At 37.5% G+C, this 13457-nt stretch overlaps 2 protein-coding genes across 2 annotated transcripts in view; one reads left to right on the top strand and one right to left on the bottom strand.

Annotated features, from left to right (window-relative positions):
- Positions 1-3107: 3107 nt before the first annotated feature.
- Positions 3108-8488, bottom strand: gnat2 (guanine nucleotide binding protein (G protein), alpha transducing activity polypeptide 2). The gene is made up of 9 exons (XM_028454100.1): positions 8256-8488; positions 5566-5608; positions 5014-5155; positions 4748-4905; positions 4496-4624; positions 4289-4418; positions 4042-4195; positions 3700-3911; positions 3108-3489 (listed from the first exon to the last, which is right to left on the bottom strand). The coding sequence occupies exons 1-8, from the start codon at positions 8359-8361 to the stop codon at positions 3721-3723; spliced, it is 1053 nt and encodes a 350-aa protein (XP_028309901.1). The 5' UTR covers positions 8362-8488; the 3' UTR covers positions 3108-3489; positions 3700-3720.
- A 3636-nt stretch (positions 8489-12124) lies between these two features.
- The window catches only part of ampd2b (adenosine monophosphate deaminase 2b), a 43182-nt gene continuing 41849 nt past the window's right edge, over positions 12125-13457 (top strand). Inside the window, exon 1 of the mRNA XM_028454095.1 lies at positions 12125-12229. The gene's annotated coding sequence lies outside the window, so the exon portion shown is untranslated. The remainder of the gene's footprint in view (positions 12230-13457) is intronic.

The following is a 13457-nucleotide window of genomic DNA, read 5'->3' as shown; positions in this document are numbered from 1 at the left end:
AGCCCTTTAGAACAGTGTTTCTTAAATGGGGGTATGTGTACCCCTAGGGGTACGTGATGGCACTACAGGGGGTACTTGAGAGAAAAAGAGAGAGACTGAAAAATTAACAAATAAAGTGTCATTCTTGATCCCGACCCAGGCGTGACATGATCGCAAATGACACAAATTATAGAAATAAATCTAATCAGGAGCCATTAAATCAGTGTTTTTCAACCTTGGGGTTGGGACCCCATGTGGGGTCACCTGAAATTTCTGAAATATTGAAAAATTCTTTTTTTTTTTAAGTAAATACACACAATTTGTATTTTCACACTTTCACTTTGTAAAATATAAATCTAGTACAACAAAATATAGTAAAAAAAAATAAATAAATACCTGAGCTCAAACATGATCAAAAACTAATTTTCTTTGAGGTCACCAGAAATTCTTGATATTAAAATGGGGTCACAATCCAAAAAAGTTTGGAAACCACTGCACTAAATACTGTTTCTTTCCACTTAATTACAAAACAAGATTTTTTTTAGATGTGTGTTATCACTTGTTCAGTCCATCATTATGCTTTATAGTTGTTTTTAAATAGTTTTCTATGCAAAATGTTGCAGTCAGACAAAGGGAGTACTTCGATACAGAAGTAAGAGAAAGGGGTACTTGAGCCAAAAAAGTTTGAGAACCACAGGTTTCGAACATCCAAATTGGCCCACAGGATAAATTAAAATGAGTCCATGATTGAATCACCAAATCATTCTGTTGTAGATATCACAGTCCCACCAATTTCATAAAATCATTGAAACTCTATTATTTTTTTCTAATATCCTGCAATTTCTCACACACTATCTATAAAAGCATGTATGTCTGTGCGTCTGTCTGTCTTTTCCTCAAATATCTCTGCGAATCAGGCTCGGTTTGACCCGAGACTTTCAACATGGCTGCTGCTTGGTTCAAGGGTGTGCAACCTCAGATTTGTTTGGACTGCATTCATACTGTTCATAAATTATTTCATAAAATTGTCTTAGATGCAGCTTTGCAGAACAGCTCATTGTTGACAGGTAGTCATGGTAACTCAGGATAGGTTGAAAGTTGCATAGAATCTACAGAAGTGACTGTACAAAGGGCTTTTAAAAATGACAATACTTATTACAATATTCGACCATACATACCCTTTATCCTCAAAACAGAAATCTAACCAGATTTAGCCTTTAAAACACTTTCAAATATTATGCTGTTGCATAACTGTTTTACAGTTTTGACACTCCTGCTTTAAACAAACCAATTTCAAGTCAAAATGTATTGTAATTTGTAACAAATATACAATCAAATCAGAAGAAGCAATCCCATCAGTGCAGAAATAGACATTATAATGAATAAACAAAGCAGAAACTTAAATCACATTTATGTGATCATGTATTAAAAGGATTCCTTCAAGTGGGACATTAATAATTCCAACAGTAGTAGGACAAGTGCTGTTTGTTCAGGCATTGAATAGTCTGGATCACCTTGTGTTGCTCCATTGTGCAGTTTGCAGATCACACTGATCACAATAGTTAATGATGCTTTAAATCACAAGTGTCAAACTCAAGACTCGGGAGCCATATCCGGACCTTTGGAGCATCCAGTTCGGCTCGTAGGAGAAAGAAAAAAAAAAAGACAGAAAAAACATGAATCACTGCATGAATGAAACTTAATATTTGCAGGGGCTCACAGTTTTCTTGGTGCTTATATACAGTAGCATGATTGCAGTCATTTTTTAATCAAAAAACTAAATTCTCACAAAATCCTTAAATTTTCCTCAAATTATGACACAATATTTCCCTTAATTAAATAGAAATTGGTCACAGAATTTAGGAAATTTAAAGTGAAGATCCTGTTGGGACTGATATCTGTCACTTTTTGCTTGGATGTTGTCGATTTCTTACATATTTTGTATTTTATGTATACGTTGAATGGAAACTAGACCACAATAATGTTGAAATGAATTGTTTTCTCGCATAAAATCTGTGGCCCACTTAAGATTAAACTCCTCTGTATTTGGCCTCTGAACTAAATTGTGTTTGACACCTCTGCTTTATATCAAGCACCTGTAACACGAGCATCTCTTCAAACAGGGCATGGTTTTTTCAGGACCTTTTTGTTTTCTAAATAAAAAATTGAATAGTATTTTGTGTTTTGGGTGTGATCCTGTGATGAACTGGTGACCGGTTCAGGGTGCAACCTCCACTTTATGGTTTTGAATTACTGTGTGATAACAATAATCATAATTATCACACTAACAGGATTCTCCTTGACATTTTCTTGCTGCCTCCAAAGTGAACTTTGACGTTTGGATTACTTCTCATAGACTGTGCTCTGCTTGGAGGTTCAAATGTGCTGACAGTGAAATGATTTAACCACAAAATGAATATTTGATAAATTAAGCAACATTCACACTGCAGTTTCTCACCCACACTTCCTCTTTCATGCCTCATCCTTGCTTGCTGTCTTGTAAAACTTTCTCCAGTGCAATCTTACAGTAAATCTCCACTTGCAGATTAATCTCAGCTTTCACTTGCTGTGCTCTCTCAGTAGGTTTTGTGTTAATGAACTTCCGTACTCTGGCATTTCTCTTTTCACCAGGGTAGCGACTTTGATAGCATTGGGAACAGCGTGCATGTTTAAGCCTGATTCTGCAGGAACACACTCACTCACACACACCATTAGGATAATGCATCTTTATTTCATGCCACTACATTTCATAAGAAAGGACGAACTCGGTAGATTTGCATTCTCGTTTCAAAATAAAGCATCAACCTTCTAACATTTCCGCTTTCTTTAGATTCCATATCGATTCAGCTTTCAAAATATGAGTTATCTACTTTTATGTACAAAGCCTCTCTACCATGCTTGACATCCGTCACATTACAATGTTAGGTTGAGCGAATACAATAAAACTATTTAGTTACCATACATTTACAATTGGTTTTGTAATCTGGATACACTGCAAGCACTGGAAATATCTGAGATATTAGCTCAGACACTTTTCTCAGTTTAAATATCAAGACCACAGAGACTACCGTACTTCAAAACATAAGCAAGGTCTCAATGTTGCTATTCAAAGAACATTTTCCCCCGGATTTATGATTTAAATGTATTTCCAGTGCTTGGCTTTAACATTCAATATGACTTACAACAGCAGTCAAATGGAATTAATGAGAATGGAATGCTATTTCATCTTCAAACTCTCAGACCAACAACTTGTGGTGCATTTTAGAAGAACTGGAGAATCTTGTAGAAATCTGTACGTCATCCACAGTGAGCGGTCCGTTGTTTGAACCCAGCTGGAAAGTGCACTGTGTTACCAAGATGTACTGTTGGAGGTGGTGAGGACATTCGAGGATCCGGACTTGGCATGGAGGCGATGTCATCAACACAACAGTCTGAGGATCCTCTGTGCTGCATCAATACACTTCTTAATAAATGCCAATGTGTGAAGGGGTTAAGGTAGGAAAGGAAGTCCTGCAAGGCACAGAAAACAAGAAACACAAGGAGCTTTTAATAAATCCCTGGAGGTTTGTGGAGTGTGACCCATAACCAATGAATTCATGTTTCTGACCCTGATCTAAAGTTTACAGCTTGGTATTCACATGCTCTTGCTTGGTCATCTCACTTTGCCATGTAGGGCTTCCTTTTTAGAAACATTAGTGATGTAAAGTGGTCACTACTCACCTCTGTTCATGTGGGAGGTGTTTAAAAAAGACCGCAGTCTTTAAGGTTTTCTTTGATGATGATGTCTGTCACGGCATTGAACACAATCTCCACGTTCTTTGTATCAGTGGCACAGGTCAAATGAGAGTAGATTTCTTTCACACCCTTCTTCATGTTCAGCTCCAGGAACTGTGCCTTGATGTAGTTGCTGGCGTCATCATATGTGTTTGGACCTATGAGAACACAAGAGGTAGAAGAAGAACGATACATGGTTTCTCTCTTCTTATTTCATTTTGACACGTTTGTTTAGAAACATTATGTCTGGTTAATGTAGGTACGAGGAAGAATTAAAGTCTCTCTTACCATCGTAGTCGGGGAAGCAGATGCTCAGATGGACTTTCTTGATCTTATCCTCAAACAGATCCTTCTTGTTGAGGAAAAGCACGATGGAGGTCAGTGCAAAGAATCTGTGGTTGCAGATACTGTTGAATAGATGAAGGGACTCGTGCATGCGGTTCTGGAAAGTTTAGAAAGGTAATCTGTTAGTAACTGGGTCGTTTTAACTTTGAGTATTTGTTCAGTGATCAGGCAGAACAGTGTTTTGACTCACAACTTCATCGTCCTCTACCAGCACCATGTCATATGCACTGAGGGCTCCGCAGAAAATGATGCAGGTCACACCCTCAAAACAATGGATCCACTTCTTTCTCTCTGACCTCTGGCCGCCCACATCAAACATCCTTTCCGTGAAACCAGAGTTCAGTAAAGATCCAAAGACCACAAAGGTGCAATGTCTATTCTGATGCCGATAACTCACCTGAAGTGCAACTCTTTGCAGGAGAACTGTTCTTCGATGATACCGGTTGTTTTGACTCGAGATCGCAGCACGTCTTGCTCAGTTGGGAGATAGTCAGGCTTGCAGATTCGGTCCAAATCACTGAGGTAACTGTAGTTTTTCAAAACAAGGTGCAGCGGTTAGATTTCTAGCACAAAAATCCAATGGACCTCAAGTGAGCCACATTAGCTTTAGGTCATTTGAGCTTTTTTGAGCAGGACAAAGTGGACCTACTATCCAGCGGAGTCGTTGAGTTGAAACTCAGCAGCTCTCTCAAAGCCAGCCTGCACACCCGTGTCTTTCCACAGCTTCTGAATGACAGCCGCCAGCTCAGGTGGCATAGTACCTTCTTCAATGGAGTCTGACAAGTTCTGCAGCTTCTGTGAGTCCTCCTGTGGACAAACAACCCAGAGCCATCAACATCATGTGTGGTCGGTCTGGTAAGAATTGAGTCAAAGTTAATCATGTCTGGTGTTCATCTTCAGGATGTAATATAAGACCTGTGAAGAGGGCGAGCCAAAATCAATGCCGAGCATCTCCATGCCTCTGATGATGGCCAGAGCAGATTGCAGGATGTTGCCGTAGACGACTGCCCTAAACTCCAGTTGCTCCTCTTTTGTGTAACCACCTTGATGCAGAATCCTGGTTAAACAGATGAACAGAAGGAGGGATTTAGGTCAGAGGTGAAGCTTGCAGCAATTGTTTCAAACACCCTGGCTGAGATATCTTAGGCTGATGCAGGCATTTACAATGTCGGTCATTAAAGGGAAGGGAAAAAATGTACCCATGTTGATGGAGGAAGATCATAATACACTTTTTTGTCCATCTGTGGACAGCTGCTGTCAAAGATGGGGAAAAGCTCACACCGCCACCCTGTGGTATGACCCAATACTAACCAGCTGCTGCTTAGTGTCAGTGCATGGCTAAACTGTCTCCACAGATCCAATTCATACACATTAGTGAGTTCATTTTGCCCTTCATGGTATCACCATGGGCAATTTAAGGTGGTCGGTTGTCACAAATACTCATTTAAGGCACTTTTAAAAACTTACTTCATTTGTTTTACGATGGTACTTTTCCCTGACTCACCAGCGCCTGCAGGAGAAAGCAGAACTTTAGGTTAAGGATGTAAAAGCAGAACTTTAGGTTGTAAATTACAATGTTTAACGTTTTCTTTTCACATTGTTTGTTGCTGCCAAAGAAAGATCAGTGTTAAGGCAATATGACACCTCAGCCTATTGTACTTGTTTCTCTGTTCATGTTATTGTGCTTAAAACGAACAGGATAAGATTGTTAGAGCGAGTCCTGAATATGAATATGAAAATGAGGGTGTGCAAAATGTGGTATTCCAAATGAGTAGATGCATAGGATGTTTATTATATTGATGGCAATTTGTTAGGAAACAAAGGTAAAGTCAACAAAATGTATATCTGTAACTGTAAAAGAATTGTGTGCATTGGCAGACATGTAACATCTTTTAATTTTATTTCAGGTGAGCTGAATAGCTTTGAATATGATTATTACTAAGGTTTTTATAAAGGACTGTGGCCTAGACTATTTTTTGTTAGGTTCCCGTCCCTATGCACTTTTGAACACAATCCTTTGCTTAATGTGCAGAACATCTGACTGTACCAACACAGCTCAAACTTGATCATATGTGATCAAGCTCTGCAGCATTGTCAGCTCGCTGATTCCAGAAGGTGGTTGTGGCGTCACAGAGCAGCCGGAGTAGACTACTGAGCTCTCTCTAAACCCGTCCTTGGCCTTACTGCTGAGCCTTCATTTGACCCCATCCGACGCTCTCAGACTGAAAGAAAACCTATTGGCTTTTCCCTTTGGCCTTCATTAGGAAGACCAGGGCAAGTTTGTTATATTACTTTGTGATGAGGCAGAGAAGGTGACAATGTGAGCTCTAGTGATCTAATAGCAAGTGTCCTTATCTTCTTTGTTATCATTTCAGCCTATCAACAACAACATATGACTGAAGAAAGTTCTGCTTTGGATAAGTTTAGGACTAAGAAATGTAATCATCCGAATGAATGATGAATATTACTGACAGATGCAACAATGTACAGACAAACTCACTCTGTTTGTCTGATTGTCTCAGTTTACATGTTTTGCCAATGTTAAAAAGCTTAATTACTGTGGAAGTACAAACTTGTTTCTTGTTTTTATTGTGAAAAATAAAAGACTTTTAGTACTTTTCCCAAAGCAATGTTTGTCACTGTCTTATAGTCAATCTCAAAATTTCAAAGTCTCCAATTTATTTTGCAGCGAGGTGTTAAAAAGTATTGGGAAAGATCTACAGTGGATTTTTAACAGCAAAGGATGCACAATTCTCAACTTTCCCAATGTTTTTTTTTTTTTTTTGTTTTGTTAAGTTCTTGTCTTGCAGAGTTTTGGAGCTTTGGCTTCACGGCACAAAAGCAGGAAGAGAGCTCATCTCCTCATTGACTGATCTTTTAATCCATTAAAGAGGTGAGAGCAGCAGATGCTCTGCAAATCTAATGGGACGCTCCATACATTCTAGACACTGTTTACACACAATACAATAAAAATGGTTACTGGAGGTAAAAATGTAATAATAACTGCAGTCAAGTAACACAACAATTTTTTTTTTTTAAAGTTTTTAGTCTTTTACAGTCCTTATGAAACAATTTGATTATTTTATAACTCTGTTTATAAATTAACATCTGTGCAACCAAAGCAGTGTCAGAAATTCACGGCTAATAAAAGTTATTTTATGCAGATTGTATGAGTTAAGGGTCAACAAAGACCAAACTAGAGTTGAGCTGCACTAAACCGGTTAACTAATCGGATTGGCATATCACTGCTGGGCTGTGATTCATTTAGAGCAAAGGCTGTGATCTTTTAAGCACCAATGTCCTTCCATTAGAAAGCAAAAGTCCCTCTTATTGTAAGGTCACTCTCTATAAGTTAAAACAATGACCATTGTTCTGCAGTGTCATTCAAATATGTATATTTATATGTAAAACAGACCTACGGGCCAAATGAGTCTGACAGTTTTTTCTCGTTTTGTGAGTATAAGAAACATCAATCATCAAACAGATGTATCAATATTTGAAATAGAACAACAACTTCATTATGGAAGTGAATGATTTAATTTTTTTTCCAAATCTGTTCTTTTGATGTAAAATCCTGTCTGTAGATTCATCCCTCTTATCTCTCCCTGTTGTTGTCTTCTTGTAAAAGAAAAGGTAGTAAGGGTGCTCATATGGAATAAACTAATGTAGGGTTTTATTCAGAAACATATCATCTGCGCAGCCTGTAAATCCACTCAGTAGGCAGTGCCTTCCTTCCACCTAATCTGTAAGCAGATGCACTGTTTAAAGCCTAGTAACGCTAATGGGCAAGTTTTCATTAAAGAGAAAAAATACATAAAACAGAAACATGGAGCTATGTGAGATTTCAGTTTTCTTATATCCATTCAAAATTTGTCTTGATTTCTGCATATCTGGAAGACTCCTCACATCCGTCTCAAGCCACTGTGGATCATTTTGAAACATGCTCACATATTGCATTTATTGTTGTGATTGTTGGGTAAAGTTGGTGATACAGTCTAGAAAAAGTTTACATCAACTTGAGAAGAAAACCTTAAAAGTGAATCTCTTTTTCCTGAATGAAATTAGTCACCCCCTAATATTAGCTTTTACCACACCTGGAGTTGGAACCAAGACAGAGAAGTTGACAGAGTGAGGATGATCTTCATGAGGTCACTTACCAAGCAGCAAAAGCTTGACAGTTTTCGAGTCCTTATCGGCATCTTCTTGGAGTTGTTTTTCTAACTCCTTTGACTTTTTGTCCTCAGCACTGGCTCCAGCTCCCATGCTTTCTTCCTCCAATTCCTCAAGATCCTCGATGAGAGAAATTTTGACGGTTCTCTGTGAGCTGCTTCAGAGAATCTGGGCGCAGCACTAATCGTGCTGGAAGGCGATTTCTAGGCGGAAGGGGATTGGCGAGGGAGGCGCTTTTTTGATTAGATGGAGACCTCTCAAGGATCAAATCAATGCACCACCTCTGAGCTGGGCTGAGAAATCCACCTTTTAATTCCTGGTGCTTAAACCCTGATCCTGAGGAGGGGCCTTTTCCTGATTGGCCAGTCAATCCAATTAGTCTAATGAGGGCAATAGTGAATGATGTAAAGAATAGAAGAAATAAACACACACAAACAAACACACACATTGTCACTGATACAGTCATTGATCTATTTATTTGTATATATTCATGTGTGTTTAGTATGTTTGATTTAATGTACACTTTACTGCTCAGTTGGTGAAGTTATATGATTTATTCACACGCTTCACTTTTGCAGAAGCCATGTGTAATAATATTCACTGCACAATAGCAGAGGTGAAATGAATGGATTACAAGTACTCACGCTACTGAAAGTGAGTTTACAGTGAGTTTCTCTCTTGGTCCGCACTCTAAGTTCTGCTCATTGGACTCTCAGTCAGTCACATGGACAGCACAGGGAGGCATTAAGGTTTTATAAACTTCTTACAGTTAAGAACTTTAAATCCCAGGTGGTAGGATACCTGCTAAAAAAAGCAACTGTCACTGCCTTCGCTGTGCTGGGGGATGTCAGCATACATGACTAAATGTGTACCTCTCAGATTGCATCATGTGTATCAGTGAGAGCAGCTTCCAACATGAAGGAGATGTTTAATGTGAAGGCAGAAACCTTAGAGTGTTACAGTGCGTGGTGTAGGATGGTGGCAGCTTATCCGTGAGGTTGGCAAACTGAGGTCAGTGGGCCTCGTCTCCAGGTCCGCTACGTGAATGGGTAAAGTGTTGCAGGAATTAAACTAAGATATGTAACGTCAATGATTTAATGAGAAGGCGGAACTTCAAAGTGTATTGTGGCTCGCAAACTACGTCACACACTCTTGTTAAACACAGAGATGAAGCTGTTTTGTTACTTCTACTGTCACAGGATTAGAAAGTGGAATTCACTGTGTAAATAAAGCATCTGCAGGGAACCTCATGAGGCGTTTCTGTGTGGAGTTTGCATGTTCTCCTCGTGCCTTCATGGGTTTTCTCCAGGTACTCCCACTTTCTCCCACGGCCCGAAAACACGTGTTAGGTTGAAGTTTATGCATGTTTTGTTCTTACAAAAAACAAAGCAATAATATGTTTATTCTTTTAGGTGGTCACTACCATGTGCCTAATACAGGATTAACATCTGCAAACTGTGTATGGAGAAAAAACAGTTGCAGAAGAATGATTGATGCATCTGTTTAACATTGTTTTTGGTCTTAATGGGTATTATATTGTCTGTATATTATATTGCTTTCTGGCTTTGAAAAAAAGTAAAGGAATCTTTGAGTCAGAGAACACATGAGAACACATTGGGATGACATGTATAATACAAATAATTTGATTACCATGGTGTTTATTTATATATATATATATATATATATATCTTTATTTTCCCATTTACCTGGAACAACCTTTACCTGGAAATACTGTCCCTTTTTGAATTTATCTGTTTTTCTTTTATATTTTATACCCATGCACTTTTATACTGATGACATTTTACCGTACCTTATATTGTTTACATGATGATTGTCTATTTGGTTTGAATCTTTGAAGTGTAGATTAATGTTGTTGGGAGGGGCGTGTGCAATCTTGTTGTACTTGTGCAATGACAATAAAAGGATTCTATTCTAAAACAACATCTAAATTTGTCCATTTGAACTTTATTTGGGCATTTTAAGCAACTGACCTGACAAGACCATATTTATATTAACTGTAAACCTGTTCCTATTTATATGCAGGTCTCTCTTAAAAATGAAACCTCACTGTCTCTACTAGGCTATACCTGTATAAATGAAGGTTAGAAATGAATAAAACAAGTATTGACTACAGTTGGTGTCATTTTCTGAGTGTTTAATGTCCTGATGATGATGGCACTGAACTGCTAAATTAGACATGTGCTGTGACGGTGAAAGATGTTACGTTTTCACATCAGGTGAAAAACATCCATGAGCTGCATCACTAAGATAACCTTTATCACAGATATAAAAAATTAAAAAAAAAAACCTTGGGATGCGGCCGAGTCGCTCACACGGTGTCTTTGAACATCTCATGATGAAAGCAGAGAGGGTTTAATAGAAGTCAGCTCTGTTCCTAAGTCAGTCTGAGATTCATTTTAGTGACGTCAAGGTCAAATAGGCTCAGCAGGCAGCTATGGGATTTTCACAAATGGACCACAGAGAGAGAAAGAGGTAAAATCCATTTTACAAAATAATTTTCATCGAGAAGTTACAAAAATAAAAGCTTGTAAATTTACACCTGCAGAGTGTACTATGATCATAGGGTCTGATAACAATGTAGGAGTAAGAATAACACATCAAACTTGGGTCAAATGGGTTTTAATCTTGCTTCATAAGGAAAAATTCAAACAAAAAAAAGAACTCATATATAATCTGTAATAAAAAGTCATAAAAATGTGAATGCAGTTCTCATTCTCTGTGGGGGCCAATCACATTAGAGATCCAGAGTCCAGCTCAGCTCTGAGGGTTTTCCCTCTCTTCCTGCATGTAGTGCTAATTGCCTGGGGCAGGATACTTGAGGCCTAAATCCCTGAACTCTTCCAAGCAGGCTAATCGTGGCAGCACATCTAGTGATGGCGGCCAATCCCATTAGGCTGCCATTGGCGTAGGTCCGCTTTACGTTCAGTCCCTGCATCTCTGATCTGTTGACGAGATTACTAAGAGTAAGAGAGAGAGAGGGAGGGATAGAAAGAAAGAGAGAGAGAGAGAGATGGTTTGACTTGATCAAAGTAAAGAAGAGCAAATGAATCCAGCATGTAGCTGTACTACATTGGGAAATCGTAATCGATACCCAGCTCTAATTATGATAACAATAATATTAATATTAAATTAAAAATAATCATAGAAACTGCATTTCCCAAATAAAATACAAGTGATGATGCAGTCCTTAGATGTCACAGGGGTATTTCTCCCACAGGAGACAAAGGAAACAGTATAAGTCCTCGGAGTCAGTATAACCCTCGTTATAACTTTTTATTAATTACCTTAATCACATTGTTCCTAAAAAGCTTAATTTCTCCCTTTCACAGGTTGTGTTTTCACCGAGAACCAACACTGTAGCTGTACACACACACACACAAAAATTTTTTTTTTTTAAATAAAAAATATTATAAAAATAAATATTTTTAAAACTAATAAAATAAATATATATATATATATATATATATATATATATATATATATATATATATATATATATATATATATATATATATATATATGATGGGACGTCAAAATAGGAGATGTTAAAGAAGATGAGTTGTAAAAATATACTGAGTAGTACTGAGTACCCAGGGCCCAAGGCAGGGGGGGCCATCAGAAGTCTGTTTTATATATATGTACGGAAATGAATTTTAAACATTTTAGGTTATTTCTATTGGAATGAAAAGGGCCTTTTGTGAAAAGAAGCTGGTTGTTAAGCAGAGTTTGCCACTAAAACCATTATTCATGCTGCATCAGGGTCTTAGTACCACCCTCTTTAAAACGGTATAAATGGTACGACCCACACGTGCTGCTGCTGCGCTAAGGATGTAACGTGGAGCGGGAGATAAACAGCAACATGTCTTTCCTCAAGACAGAAAAAACACTCAGGCCAAAAACGCAAAGAAAGAAAGAAAGGAGAGGGAGAGATGTTTTAGAGGTGAGCTTTAAAACACACATCTTTTTTTAGGCAATGTATTATTTTGTTTGAAATAAATTGTTGCGTATTTAAATACATTCCTTTTGCACGTCAAATCTCAATTGGAAATACAAAATATGTATTTTGCTGCCACCAAGTCTTAAGTAGGTGGCCAGAGTGTCCCCGTGATTCTAATCGTTCTATATTTACCTTTTATTAAACTTTGTACACGTTTGCTTATTGTGTGTGTTAGTTATACCCCCCCACCAAAAAAATAAATAATTATAATCATTATAATTACCAGCCGCCCCAAAATTGTTGCAAAAATATGTCACAAACACAGTATTCAATAAACCACTAAAACATAGTTGGAACAGATTTATGAAATACAAGCAATGATATGGAGTCTTTAGGTTATTACAGTGTTTTTCAACCTTAGGGTTAGGACCCCATGTGGGGTCGCCTGGAATTAAAATGGGATCACCTAGTATTTATATTACCTTATATTAACTAGTAATTATAAAAAAAGAAAGAAAAAAAAAGTAGTAAACAAATGTTTATTGTAGTAAACATTTCAATGATTATTGTTTTTCAAAAATTTCAAATAACTATATTCTATACTTGAATTTTTTTTTTTTTTTTTTAATATAAATCTAGTTCAAATAAAATACAGTATAAAAATGACTAAGGTGGCATACTTGACACTTTGTGCTCAAATCCTGGCTACTCTGTATCTGTAACACACTTTAATAAACATGATCAAAAACTAATTCTAGAAGAAAAAATGTCTCCAAAATGGGGTCACGACCCGAGAAAGATTGGGAACTTCTGGGTAATGTGAAGAAAAAAGAAAGTTTATATAATAATGCAAAAAAAAAAAAAAAGTGCACATAACTTAGAGCAGGGGCCCAACAAGATGACTTGTACCCAGGGCCCACAATGTGGTGCTCGGGCCCTGGTAGGACGTATTATGATATACAGAAATCAATCAATACACAGGCAGTGAAGAGGAACAATAGAAGGGAGGAGGTTGTGCTAACTAGATTGTGGTTTGATCATACAGGATTAAATAAAACACTGGCGTTTATAGGTAAACATCAATCAGATGTGTATGTGAACACTGCAAAGTTACTGAAAATATAAAACATATAATAATATATTATAAGAAGTATAAGAAAGAGAGATGAAAGCTAATAGAAAAGATCAGAAATGGAAAATGGAGGATATACTAGGAATAATGAGTATTCGT

This window comes from Gouania willdenowi, chromosome 7, assembly GCF_900634775.1.
Source record: "Gouania willdenowi chromosome 7, fGouWil2.1, whole genome shotgun sequence".
NCBI classification, from domain to species: Eukaryota; Metazoa; Chordata; class Actinopteri; order Blenniiformes; family Gobiesocidae; genus Gouania; species Gouania willdenowi.
The sequence above is the reverse complement of the archived record's forward strand: the minus strand, read 5'-3'. Positions and strand labels throughout refer to the sequence as shown.